Source organism: Geotrypetes seraphini, chromosome 2 (genome assembly GCF_902459505.1).
Source record: "Geotrypetes seraphini chromosome 2, aGeoSer1.1, whole genome shotgun sequence".
NCBI classification, from domain to species: Eukaryota; Metazoa; Chordata; class Amphibia; order Gymnophiona; family Dermophiidae; genus Geotrypetes; species Geotrypetes seraphini.
Window position 1 is genome coordinate 252,752,003 of NC_047085.1, and position 14,531 is coordinate 252,766,533.

The following is a 14,531-nucleotide window of genomic DNA, read 5'->3' on the forward strand; positions in this document are numbered from 1 at the left end:
TCCCCATCCCCACGAGCCATCTGATCCCATCCGCACAAGCCTTGAATAATTATGATTTTATACTGAACTTATTTTATTAAAGTATAAAAAGAAATAATATTCTGTACAAGTGTCATTTTATAAACACAAATACAGAGCAAGGATCAACAAAACCCCCGTCTCCCCTCCCCTTTACAAATATCCCCTCCACTATCGAGAAAACTGAATAAGCCAAATTATTACAGAATGCTACACAGAAAAATCATACTTACCAAATACCACAGCCACACATGACAGGAATAGTGTTTGGAAGCTAAAGAAGCACGGCTTGGGCTTTGCTGTCCCCAGTTATGTCTAACACCAACTCTAGCAGGATACACATTTCAAATCTAATATATTCTAATCACAAAATTGAAAATAAAATTATTTTTTTCTACATTTTGTTATCTCATCATTTTATTCTTCAATTCCATGTTGGTCTCAGGCATTGGTCTCTGTTTTCTTTTGTCTTCTCTTAACTCACTTGCCAGGGTATTCTGATCATTTGACATTTCTTCTTTCTCCATGCTCACCATCCATCTTCTATCTCTGTGTATGTATTGTTCCCTATGTTCAGCGTCTCCCTTCTTTATGTCTCCTATGCATCCCTTTCTAGTATTTCTCCTGTGCCCATCTCCCTGTGTTCATCATCTCACCATTCTATGATCCCCTCCTCCTGTGTACAGTATCACTCCCCTATATCCCTATGCCCCTCCCCCATCCAGCATCTTCATTCTGCGTTCTTATTCTCCCCCATGTCTAGCCATCTTCTCTCTGTGTCCATATGCCCTCTCATGTCTAGAGGTGTTCCAACCCCTTTATCATCTTGGTCGCTCCTTTTAAACCTTTTCTAGTTCCGCTATATGTTTTTGAGATAAGGCGACCAGAATTGAATGCAATACTCAAGGTGAGATCATCACACCATGGAGTGATACAGAGACACTTTTAGTCTTGTGGATCATTGGGTCTCCCTTTTTGTTTTTAGTCTTGTTAACCATCTTTTTTTTTTTTGGTTGCCGCTGCTCATTGGGTGGAAGGTTTCAGCATATTGTCTACAATGACACCCAGATCTTTTTCTTGGGTATTGCATCTAGTAACTATGATTTGGGTTATTCTTCCCAATATGCATCACTTTGCATTTGTCCACATTAAATATCATCTGCCTTTTGGACCATGGAGACCACAGAGCAGAGACTCTCTCTTATACATATTTGTAAAGTGTTGCATACATCTAGTAGTACTTTAGAAACAGATACTAGTAGAAATTAGCTTATATTTAGCAGGGAAATTTTATTTTAAAAACAGCCAAAGTCTGATCTCAAGACAGGTTTATGTATCCAAGTTTCCACATCAGATTACAGCGGAGACACATTAAGAAGGTTAAGGTTTGCTGGAGTGTTTTAGGCCCAGCATTTTCTTTCTGTTCCAATGGCTGGAAATTGGTGTCACTCACAGCTTTAAGGATTTTTGCCCTTTTTTGTATCCCCTCACAATGTGCCTGTAGTCCAGCAACAGTTTACAGCTGGAAGCCATACATCAAAGTTCATTCCAGGACCTGTGAAGATAGGCCCTAGATTTGGCCACTAGATGTCACTATTGTGCAATGATGTGTTTCTTTTATTTTGGAAATTTTATTTATTTATTTATTTGTTTAATTCAATTTATATTCCGTCCTCCCCAAGGAGCCCAGAGCACAGATATCAAATATTCTCCTTTTAAATTTAAAAGCCATGCTATGCTATGTATGAAATAGTATGTTAAAGCTTCCCTCTGTCACAATTTGACTGCCTCCCAGATGGGAATAGCCATTCAGTGCAAAATCAAGGAAAAATCAAAGAAAATACCAGCCAGTTTCTTGTGTTCTGGGCCATTCAGGCATAGTACATAACATATGCATACAGGCATCTACAGCCTCAAGCAGTCACACAAACATCTATCTTCTAGGTGAGACAGAAGTGGGAATGGAGACAAGAAAGGGCCCAGGAAGGCTATTCCATTTCCTTGGTTCTTTACAGCAGCCTTGTTCAGAGCAGCACATTTCCTTAACACCACCTGTTCTGCCTTCCAGTACGCTGGAGACTGTCTCCCTAGGAGGCTAGAGTAGAAATCATAGGTTGGTGGGCCTGTCCCACAGCTTCCTAGTAACCCACTCTCTAGAGCAGTGGTTCCCAACCCTGTCCTGGAGGAACACCAGGCCAATCGGGTTTTCAGGCTAGCCCTAATGAATATGCATGAAGCAAATTTGCATGCCTATCACTTCCATCATATGCAAATCTCTCTCATGCATATTCATTAGGGCTAGCCTGAAAACCCGATTGGCCTGGTGTTCCTCCAGGACAGGGTTGGGAATCACTGCTCTAGAGGACAGCTTTGGGTCAATGCTGACAATATAAACATCTGATTTATCTTAGTATCCACGAGACAGACTGCGAATAGAAGATGTAAGGAGTGCAAAACGGGAACCCAGAAGTGACCAGTCTCCCTTGAGGGCCTGGGCTACTTGTTGGCTCTGGAATGCTGCCCAGCAAAACATAATAGAGACAAAGATGACTTAACCACTGTAACCTGAAGTGGCAGGCACATGCCACAAATGAGGCTGCCGCCACAGCTTTGATTCCCAAAGCTAGCGCTTCAAATTGCCTCCTAAAAGCCATGTCAGCCTTGCAGTCCTGCGTATCCTTTAACATCACGCCTCCCTCACTAAAAGAGGGAGGTATACTTTGTCACTTGAGCCATCGTAGCATCTACCTTCAGCTGACTAAAGAGCTGCTGAAATTCCGAAGCCGTAAAGTAAAGCTTAGCCATAGACTTGGCTACCCAAAGAGATGACTCAAGTTTCAAGTTTAATAAAATTTTGATTAATCGCTTTATCTGGATTCAAAGCGATATACATCATGATAAAATTACATTATTAAAATTATTACTACAATAGATAAAACAAACTCAACTTTAGACAAATGCGACAAACTGGAAACATAAGGAATTAAGGGGAGAATTTACATTGTATTAAAAGTCTGGAGAGACATATAGGGAAAGAACATGAGGAAGGGTAGGGTGATTGAAAAAAGAGAAAAAAATGATTTCTGATTTTTTTTAAAAATCAAATTATAATTAATTTATAAATGCATCATTGAAAAGAAAAGTTTTCAATTTACTTTTGAATTTTTCTATATTAGATTCTTCTCTTAGATAAATAGGGAAAGAATTCCAATTTTGGGGAGCAATAACGGAGAACATAAACTGGCGGCGCGTATTTATTATTTTTAAAGATGGGATAGATAATAAATGTTGTTCTGCAGATCTTAAAGTTCTATTGCTCAATAACGGGAAGGGGTAAAACGCGGACCTCACGGATCTAAAACCACACGTCCTTAAAAAATCCAAGGTCCGTGCATTGACAAGTCCGCCTTCGCTTTCCCTGCAGCTTAGCTCAGGCCCCCGGCTCCCTCGCGGACCTCACGGATCTAAACTGCACGTCACATCCTTAAAAATCCGAGGTCCGTGCCACTTTTGAGGTCTGCACCACTTTTAGTCTCTGGCTCTGACAGACCTCTATGACAATTTAACTCTGACAGATCCTAGCATAGGGAGGGAAAAGCATTAGGATCTGTCAGAGTTAAATTGTCATAGAGGTCTGTCAGAGACAGAGACTAAAAGTGGCATGGACCTCGGATTTTTAAGGACGTGCGGTTTTAGATCCGCGAGGTCAGTAAAGTCCGTGTTTTACCTCTTCCCCTCAATAACTACTAGCAAAGTGATGTCCGGGTATGCAGGGGGGAAAAAAAAGGTAATTTGAGCATTTGTACCATTCATGACTGTGCACAGATAGGTCAACAATTATTGCAGTTCCAGCTTCAATTTCCTGAGTGCAGTAGCTGACTTGAAAAGCTGCTGCATCAAGGGATGCAGGTTGAGCTGGACTAATGCCTCCTGAACACTGGTCCCTGAAAGGGAACTCGAGTCCTCCAGGCAAGAAAATGCACTTGGGACAATAAAAGCAAGGAGTCTGATCTCCAATCCTCCCAGTCCTGGTCTGCTTGGTCACTCAGGCTGGAAATAGGGTTCCTTAGCGGCGTAGAGGTCTCCTAGAGTGGAATATCTCCCTAGAGCAGGGGTAGGGAACTCCGGTCCTTGAGAGCCGTATTCCAGTTGGGTTTTCAGGATTTCCCCAAATAGATCTCATGCATATTCATTGGGGAAATCCTGAAAACCCGACTGGAATACGGCTCTTGAGGACCGGAGTTCCCTACCCCTGCCCTAGACCAAAGCCCACAGGCAACACAGAATATCCCGGACACATCAAATAGGCTCTCCACAGGAGATAAATGAAATACGGGGTAAATTCCTGAACAGGAGGCCCCATAGGGCTTCTCTTGGGCTCTGCCACTTCTACGCACTTGTGCATTGCGGACTCACTTTTCAGGGGTTCTGGGAGGGATTTATTTAGTACCATTCAGACCCCCTACAGTTTCCCAGCCCTAGAGGACTCTGAGGAGGCTAAGCCCGAGGCTCCCGCCCCTACCTCGCATGCCCCACGGCACGTGGTACACGGATGCTCCTCAACTGACCATCCAGCACAACATTGGAATGATATGGGGGTAGAACAGCTTGAGGAATCTAATTCAAATTGTTTTTGAGCCAAATCGAGGGGTTTTGAGGCAGATTGAGGCTTTAGAAAAAAGGATAATTTAAAATCCTAGATGGTCACTGCCAAGGAATTCGCACCTGTAGGGCCTCCCCTGAAGTTTAAAAAACTCAGGAAAAGTGGTTTTGGAGGTGAGGGACCCTACTTCTGGCCCCATAAACCCTCAAAAATTAAATTTTTTGATCCTGCGATTTTCCCTATAGGAAATAATGGGCTAGTGCCTGCCTTGTTAGCTTTCCTGCAGCCTGATTAATGGGAGATTTTCTGCCTCAGATCCAAAACTGGAGATCTTTGGGCTGCCAGTTGGACCTGACCTGACTGAGGCATCGACCCCTACAGATCCTCACACCATGATAGAGGGAGTGAAAAACACAGCTAGTTCTCTGAAGTCCAAAGGGCACACAGAGACTCCACAGCCTGCGCTCAAGTCTCTGATAAAAATCAGAAGAGCTAGTTCCCGCGGGAACGGCCCTGAGCATCCAAATTGCACCAAGCAGGCTGGCTCAACAGGTACACCTGGGGGTTGTCCTATGAGCAGCAGACCGCCCATGCAGAATCTGCATCCTCTTCCAGGTACAGCTGCCCCAAATTGAGGACCTCTAGGCACTAAAGCCTCCCAAAATGATAGAAAAATACCTGAAAATAATAAAATCTAAATCATGCAGATCAGAACACACCTCAGTTCGCTTGCAGAAGGAAAATCTGGAGACGGCACTACACTGATGGAGGAAGAGCTGAAAGATGTGATTGACATCCTTCTGCAACAGCTCACGGCCAGAGGATATTCAGACTCTTCAAGTACAGACTCCTATTTTTATGTAACAGAATTGGAATTAAATTGCCTTTTCCAAATGTGAGCTCAAGGCAAGTTACAGTCAGATTCGCAAGCTATTTCCCTAACTAAATATGCTTATGATCCAAATTGTGCCTGAGGCAGAAAAGAATGAAGTCACTTGTCCACTCTCACAAGGAGTGTTATTGAAAAATGCAAAATTTGAATGGGGAGGCGGGCTGATTTTCATGCCCCATTGTCTGTCCGAGCAGTTCACCCCAGTTTTGAATGCTTAGCTGGAAGAAAATCATGTATAGGAGAGGGTGGGAGGGGAGACAGAGATCTGTTACCCAGCTGACTGTGGGAATCCCTTCTATTTTTTTTAATTTATAGGTGGGTGAGGGAAGGGAATTAGAAAAAGATTCTACATCAGAGTATTGAAACCTGTCCTGATTTTTTAGAATATCGATCATGAATCTGCACAAGATGAATCCAGTGGTGTAGCGCGGTGCAGTGGCGCCCCTCCCCCACGCTTCTTCCCCGATCCCCCCCTGCTGCGCCTCCCTTCCTTTCCCCAGTTGTTCACTGTCGCAAGCAGCAAGAATGTCAACATGCTCCTCGCAACCCCGTCGGCTTTCCCTCTGACATCGGTAGGAGAGATGACACGGTTGCAAAGTAGGTCTTGTCGCTCATGACGGTGAACAAATAGAGGTACTGGGGAAGGAAATGGAGGCGCAGCAGGGAGGATCGGTGAAGTAGCGTGGGGGAAGGGAAGGGGGCCTGGAACGAGGGGAGGAATGGGAAGAGGCAGGGGGGCAAAGAGGAGGAGGGGTGCCGGCACCCCCACCAACATGGCGCCTGGGGCGCACCCCTCCCCCTTACTATGCCACTGGATAAATCAACTTACAATGAAGACCCACCATGAGCAGATTTGCTACATGCAAAATCCCTCAAATCACAAATTGAAGGGCACACACTGTAATGCAATATCCAGCAAGCACGCTCCCTCCCACCAAATACAGCCTACAGACTTGTAGGGCTACTGTCTATTGCAGCCCTCATCATCGTTCTGTCCTTTTCGGCTACGCACTGGCCAAGCTTACAACAGAAAAGGAGGAAGTGAATGCCGTGGCGTAGCGAGTGCGCTTGGCATGACATCTGGGGCAGTAGCACCCCTCCCCCACCCACTCTTTCCCAAACCCCACTACCATGCGCCCCTCCCCCCCCTTCCCATGTACGTCTTTCATTTTCCCAGCGTGAGCAGCATCATTAACTTGCTGCCTGTGTCGTGCTGGCTCTCCCTGCATCGTCACTTCATAGGTGCAGAACCCAGAAGTGACATCAGAAAGAACCAACACCGACATGGGCAGCAAGTTCGTAATACTGCTTGTGCCGGAGAAATTAAAGAGGTAACAAGGGAAGGGGCAAACGTGCATGGCGGGTGTGTGTGTGTGTGTGTGTGTGGGGGGGGTTGGGGCAGAGAGGACAGGTGCTAGCACCTCCACCGAGATGGCACTCTGGGTGGACCCCTCCTCCCTTACTACGTTACTGAATGAATGGAAGAGCTGCACGCTTGAAAGACAAGGCATTTCTCAAGACAAAGGTAATATATTTGGAAATGCCCATCTCCTTGAGAATACCCACCATAAAAAGTTTGAAGGCAGGCTGGTTGTGTGGATATCATTGACACAGACTGATAAGCACTGTTCAGGTCTTATGTGGGAAGATATTTAATGGCTCTCCTTCAGCTCATTTGGACCCAAAGTGGCTCTGACTTAAAAATGAGCAAAAACTACTGGTCTATCCATTAAAGCTACCAGCGTTTCAATCTCTTGCTATCAGAGCAGGGTGTAGGAGGTGAGGGAAGCTCCGCATTACCAGTGTTATGCAGAGCCATTTCTGTTCACTTCTTTCATGTATTTCATTTTTGATCCCATCCTCCGAGAGGACCCAGAGCAGGTTACAAATTTTACATGCACAGTGAGAGAACAATAGCGAAACATTATAAACAGATCGTCTTAATATGAAAATGAGGCAATGGGTGTAGAAGTTCTTTGACAGTATCGATAAGATAGCTAGACATTTATGTACATTGAAATTTCGTAGGTGCCGCCATACTGGAGATCCTTCGGAAGATGATGGTTGGGATCTAGTTTCAGTTTGAGGGCAAGATTATGTGAAAAGGTAAGTTTTAATAGTTTCCTGAAGAGTTCCCGTACCAGATTTTGTGCTAAAGCCAGAAAGCAAAGCACCACCACTTTATGTGAAACAAAAAAGCAAGTAATACCAGATTTAAAAACAAAATAGAAACAGACATCATCCAGGATACATATTATTGCATTTCATTTATTATTGCCAAAGTTACAGTGAAAGACTAAAAACACCATCTTCCAAACACAAAGCCACTTGTAATGAATAGTTTTATTTAAAAAAAAAAAAAAGGCAGTATTTGTGTCAGACAAGTTGGCAGCTGAGATTGTAGGGAATAAGATCACAGTGACATCAGAGTACCCCGGAGGTGTGGAGGGTGGGGGTGGGGATGAGATCCCTCGTCCCTTGGATACTGCAGTGGACTCTGGAACTCAACCGTGACGCTGCAGGCCCAAAGAATGACTAATCAGCTCCCAGTCTTGTCTGCAACAAACTGAGGCCCCCAGCACTCTCCTACATCAAAACACCAAATATGGGTTTGTACAAAATGGTAAAAAGCATAAGGCAGAATAAAAGGTTTGCAATTCGCAGTAGGCCTCTGTACACTGAGAGGTACAGGATAGGCACAGCTGGGTCAGATGATTTCGGGAACTAGGAGGAGGGTGGAAAGGTTGGCTATGGCAGATTTTTCAGACCCATTGACCCATAGTTTGCCACTCTGATATATTTCATAGTCTGGCACAATGTGCTTTCTGGATAGCTTCCAGCACCGGACGGGAGGACCTGAACTTGGCATATATTAGGGCCCTGCTACTATAAAGTCTGCCTAATTTAATTGAGCGATAGGCTTAATCCGTGCTGATACTGACACTCAACACCTCACAATCTGCTTTAATTGGAATTAATTTAAAGTTAAGCACCTAACTCAGACATTTTGAATCTATAAAAAGTAGGCGCCTAGCCCAAAGCACCTACACTACAAGTGGGCGTGGTCAGGGGGCGGATCATGGGCATGTTCTTCAGTTAGGCACTTCTCTGTGAATCAGATATTGGCGCCTAACTTTAGGCATAGAAAACCCTAGCATAGATTGGAGACGCCTAAGTGTTAGGATGCTGAGCACCGCCTAAGCACACTTAACCCTTTAATTGGCAGATAGTGAACCAGCTGCCATAGGTAACTTGATGTTGAACGAGAACAACAGTGCCAAGTAACAGGCAATTAGAGGTGCAGATCTCCCATAAGAGCCACAGAAAACACATGTTGCTTCTGAGCAACAATGCCAAATAAAGGGGTTAAGCGATGCCAAACCTGATTCTATAATGGGCGCCTGAGTTTTATAGAATCAGTGCTGATATCGGCACCTAACTTCAGGGCCTTGGTGTCTAACATTATAAATCTGAGCTTGGCTAATACCTAATCATACAGCAAAGATTCTCTACACATAAGAAGCTAACTAACTCCCCCATCCCCCCATAAAACCCCACAACTCAGATATATGTCCATGTACCAGAACCTCAACACCAAAATAAAGGCAGTATGTCTTTCCCAGCAACCCCCTCCCCCCCCCACACACATTGGATCCTGATACCTTCATTTTCAAATGGGGTGCTCTTACCTTGATAGATTTATTCCCACATTATGTGCTTAGAAGTTTCAGAAACTCTCAGTGTACACTCATATTGTAAAAGATCCCCAATAAGGTGAAGTATATGTCTCACAGAACTTCTCCCTGCCCCAACCTTCCTCGCCCACAAAAATGTATTATTGATGTGGGATACAGAAGACAGAAACGTGACTTTGATCTCTCTTTGTCAGAAATAAGACAGGAGACCAAGAGAATGAGGATGGCAGTATGAAGGGACTTAATTTCTCTCCACAGCGACGCCGTGGAGGAGGAAGAAAGGGAAAGGAAAGGGATTAGGACTTGTATACCGCCTTTTTTGTAGTATTACAACCACATTCAAAGAGGTTTACATACAGGTACTTTAAGCTTTTTCCCTCCCTGACCCAGTGGGCTCACAGTCTATCTAATGTACCTGGGACACTGGAGGATTAAGTGACTGACCTGCCCAGGATCACAGGGAGCAGCACAGGGTTTGAACCCACAACCTCAGGGTGCTGAGGCCCTAGCTCTATCCACACGGGTTATATACACAGCCTAAAAAATAAAAAGGTCATACCCAGGTTTGTGAGGTGGCAGCAGACGTTTATGACTTCTGTACATTAATTCCCCCATCCTCTCCTAAACACACCAACACACTTTCAAGTCTCATACCTCATAGTGCAGCCATCTTGAAAGTCACATCTCAAAGACTCAGGGAAATGCACTGCAGGGTTGAGTACAAAATATCCTGTATAGGTGTTAGGGGGGATTTTTTGAGCAGATATTAACAAATTTTACTTCAATATGTCAACCAGGATAGGCTGATCCAGTCCTGGTTTTTACCATGGTACGCAAGAATTTGCAGTCTTGCTTTCTTTCCTTAGGGACCATGTGCGAGACAAAAACTTGGAACTGGATCACTCTACCCCGAGGAAGTGCAAGCGCCTGGAAACCCTAATGCCAACACTTCCTTCTCCCTGCGTTGTCCATTAACCCTGATGCATAGAGGGCAAAATCCATCCAAGCTGCCCTAACAGTCCCCTCTGCTCTACAATGCAGCCTTCTTGTGCTAGGGGTACCAAATGTCACCCTGCTGCCAGTGCTCATTGGAGGACAGAAGCCATGGTCTAAAAAGAATCAGACCTAGATTGCTGCCATTTGGCTAGACATCCATATGTACCTCCAATCACTGATGGGCTATACCCTCCTGTGTCATATTGAGGGGATTATCTTTCTTGCTAAAGGTTATTTGGGGGGGGGGCAATCTGCTGGGGATACTTTACTCCTTAGCACAGGTTATACTGTGGGTAAGAAATGTATTCTGAATCACTGGTTACAGGACTCCCCACCCACCATCTGCGATTGCTACAATAAATGTGATCTTTTAATGGTCTGGAAATCTATGCCGTCCCTGTTCTCCAAACACCAGAGTAAGATCTTTCTGTCTGATTGGTCTTCTTTGATACTCTATCCCCTACTATCAAGAGTCAAATTGTAAATAGACTGTGGAAGCCAGCAGTATCTTTATTGCCTGTTATTTGATGTGTGATGAGGGGGGGGGGGGAGGTTAGGGAAGGGGGGTTCCAGTGGGGTAGTTTTCTTTGGCTGAGTCTGTGTTATAAGAACCCAAACCTGGACTCTGATTGTTTAACCTTTGCTGTATCTGTTAGGTTTTGTACTTTTCTTATTGGGAAATGTTACATCTGTTTGTATTGCTCTATGTTTTATTTCTTGAATAAATTGTTTAAAAAAATAAAAACAAATCAGACCCCGCTAACATACTGACTCACTCCTAACTGGTCTCTTCTGTCAAGTCCACTCAGCTTACTTGTCAAAGTACACTTCTCCCTCGGTATTCGCGGGGGTTAGGTGCAGAGCCGGACCGCGAAATGTGAAAAATTGCGAATAACTTCTTGGCCAGCTCTAATCCACTCCCGCCTCCCTCCTGCATCCCCAGAATCTTATCTGGTGGTCTAGCTGTGAAGCGGGGCAGGAGCGATCTTCCTATGCTTCTGCCCCGTGCAGAGTCGTCATCAATATGGCTGCTGTGAATTCCTGTTGTAGTCTCGAGACTACAACGGGAACTCACGGCAGCCATTCTGATGATGGCTCTACACGGGGCAGGAGCATAGGAAGATCGCTCCTGCCCCGCTTCACTGCTAGACCACCAGGTAAGGTTCCGGGGAGGCTTGGCGGCTTAAAAATAGCCAAAAATTGAAAATAGTTTTTTTTTGTTAAAATAATCGTGAATAACCGAATCCGCGGATACTGAAACTGCGGATTCGGAGGGAGAAATGTACGACACTTCTCAGATTCAAGCAGCAGGCACAGAAAGCAGAAGTCTAATTACCTCTGAAGATTTCTAGATTTCTTGTTTCTAAAAATGGTGTTGGGGGGTGGGGGGGTTTCTTTCTTGTTTTAATTTTCAAATGCATCCTGCTTTTCCTAGACAGTCCTGCTTGGGTCTGGGGAGCCCACCATGCTAATTACAGCATTCCCAGGACTCTGCCTTTTTGTCATTTAGCCAGTAGGATCTCCTATTTCATCATGAATATGGTATATCATTGAAGGGGGTTCTCCAATAATCATATTTGAAACAGATCTTACTACAGGTACTCATCGACTTACGACCTATTCAAGTTATGACTGTTCGACTTTACGACGTGTTTACAACAGTTTCCCCTGCCAGCTGTTAGCAGCCCCAGTCTCCCGCACTCCCAAGTCTCGCTACGCAGCAGTAATAATATAAAGAGGAGGAGGCGCCACAACAAATGTTCACCACAAAGGGATTGTGCTGTACTTGACTTAGAAAGTAAGAAAATGTTGATAAAATATTACTTTAAGATGATTACAATATCATTACCCAATCTAATACAGTATTCTTACCTTAGTCTAACACAGGCCGACTTACGTCCTGATCAACTTACGACCTGTCAGTCGGAACCAATTATGGTCGTAAGTCAACGAGTACCTGTATACGATTATAAAAGTACTGTAGTCACCTAATCTTGGATGCTCAGGATTATCTTGTTCTTATATCGTGGTTGTAATGTATCTCGCAATTTATTACATTTGACTGAGTGGATAATTTTGCTGCCTGTCGAATAGGCTTTCCAGGATTCATAAGAGCCCAGGGTCTTGGATTCTTTTTTTTTATTTATTATTTACATGGTTTGGTGTGATGGGTGGGGGTTTTGCTTTTGTGTTCTTAGGCTTTGTGGGGAGGGGGAAGGGAGCTGTTGTGGGATTGGGGGGGAGAGAATATGGGGGAGGGGGGATGATGGATGACACACATTGTACTGTTTGGTTGTTGTTTGCACTGTTTTGAATGAAGTCATCAATAAAAATCGTCATAAATTAAAAGTATTGTAGTAATGATTCTGAAAGCCACAAATGTGTGAAAATTACAAGGCCAGAGAGACAAAAGATTAATGGAAACCTCAATTTTACCAAAATCTACGTCAAGCCGCTCTGCTGCTTTGGTGTCCTGCAAGACCAACCTAGCAGTAGAATAACAACTAGTTGTGTTTTTCAGCACCACCAGCAATAAACATTCAGCATTGGGATCTTGTTTCCTCTTTGTTGGATAGAGGAAGATGGGGCAGGGGACCTCAGACCTTCTGAGCAACTCTGCAGAAGGTTCCTCAGAAACTGTGCAAGGCTGGATTTTTGTGGACACTCTTAACATATTAGCTGGCTTTCAAAAACTAAGAATGATGGAGACTGCCACAAAACAGAATGCAAAGGATAAAAATGCTCAGAAAGGTAAGAGCGCAGGCTGGTCCCTTAGCTGAGCTGGGTCTTCAGTTGCTCAAACCATGATTGATAAGCCAAGCGACCATGACACAACAGATCACGAGAGCAAGATTTATGTAACAGAGACAACAGCTTCTGTGCTTTGAAATTCCCCTCAGTCCCTCAATGTAAAAAATAAGCTTCGATAATGTGAAACAAATTCATCTTAAAAAGAGAAAATTCTGGTTCACGTTATAGATGAGACAGATCCCCCAAAGTCTTACATTGCCCTCTCAAAAGTTATTTGCCACCACCTTCTTCCTCAGTCACACCGTGGTCCAGAGCCCAGGCCTGACAGGAGCCTTAGGAGCCAATTACTTGGCCTGTCCACGTCTCATGCTTCGTGTGTGGGGCCAGATGGGTGATGACCACCTCCACAGCCTGGAACTTCTGGTTTTTGGGAGGAATGGGGCACATCTTGTAAGAAACTTCATCTCCTTCCACTGGGACATACTCCCCTTCAATGCTGATAGAAAGAAAAGCAGAGAAGGAAATGGTAAATACATAAATAAAATTTAAAAATGGACAATCCCTCTTAGAGAGACAACTTGAACGAAGATGGCTATGAAGAATAGAAAAACTTGTGGGATTTTCCCCATCAGGAACAATGGCTGGCGGGGTTTATATTTACTGTAGCCCGAGTGGCCTTGGCTCATTGCTGGCGCTCCCCTAAAATACTTAAACAGCAGTGTCTGATTCGTAGAAGGCAGGCGTTACTCCCCTATCAAAAGGTTTGGGTTCCCTATGAGACCTGGAGATCTGGTTATTCTGCCTAAGTGCTGTAATAGACCCATGATTCTTATTGTACTCCTATCATTTGACTGCACTGTATATTCGGGTGCTTTGGTTGGGGTGGGTGAGCTGGTTTGGGCTGGGAGGAATTATTTGGGACTGTGCTGATTTATATGCTGAAGATTGTATAGTCAAAACTACACAGGAGGAAAATAACTTCAAAAATCAAACAGCGTGAAAAGATTCAAGAAAATAAACAAAAAACACGCTAGTGTAATTGCTGTAACTTCTTAAAAGTCCTCTTGAAACTCCATATTCCTTATACTTTAATCAGTGGCTAGATTGTGCTCAGAGACATGGAGGAAAAAGGGGGACAGAAAGTCCCCAAAAAACCTTACCACCCAATCATTACAAAACTTCCACCTTAACACACTTTTATATGTGCATGACTTAAAAGATTGAAAAAGCACTTATCTTTTGTGTATAGTTCTTTGGCCTTGACATGCCACGTTTCAAAAATTCCTTCAGGAAGCCAAATGGTAACAGCGAAAGACTCTTAAGTCTTCCAGAATGGGTGTCAGTCTCTGGTCTAGCTTGCAATTCAGCTTTCAGTGAACTTCCGATATCTGCTGTTGTCAGATGCTTAAGGCCTCTCCCATAGGAGGGGCCTTAAACAACCTGGGCCAATCAGAGTCTCAGGCCTCTCCCCGGTACATTCCAGGATGCACCAGGGAGGGTAAGGGGGAGAGGGTGTCGGGTGTCAGAGGCAGGGGGGTGTTGTGTGGCAGCGGAAGAAAATGGGCATCTTTCCCGC

General features: G+C 44.3%; 1 protein-coding gene across 2 annotated transcripts in view; it reads right to left on the minus strand.

Moving 5' to 3' along the window:
• Positions 1 to 11,565: 11,565 nt before the first annotated feature.
• Positions 11,566 to 14,531, minus strand: part of CSDC2 (cold shock domain containing C2) — a 133,332-nt gene continuing 130,366 nt past the window's right edge. For both annotated transcript variants that reach the window (XM_033929377.1, XM_033929376.1), the window contains one exon: positions 11,566 to 13,451. In XM_033929377.1, the coding sequence (XP_033785268.1) occupies positions 13,289 to 13,451 (163 nt within the window). In that variant the 3' untranslated portion in view covers positions 11,566 to 13,288. The remainder of the gene's footprint in view (positions 13,452 to 14,531) is intronic.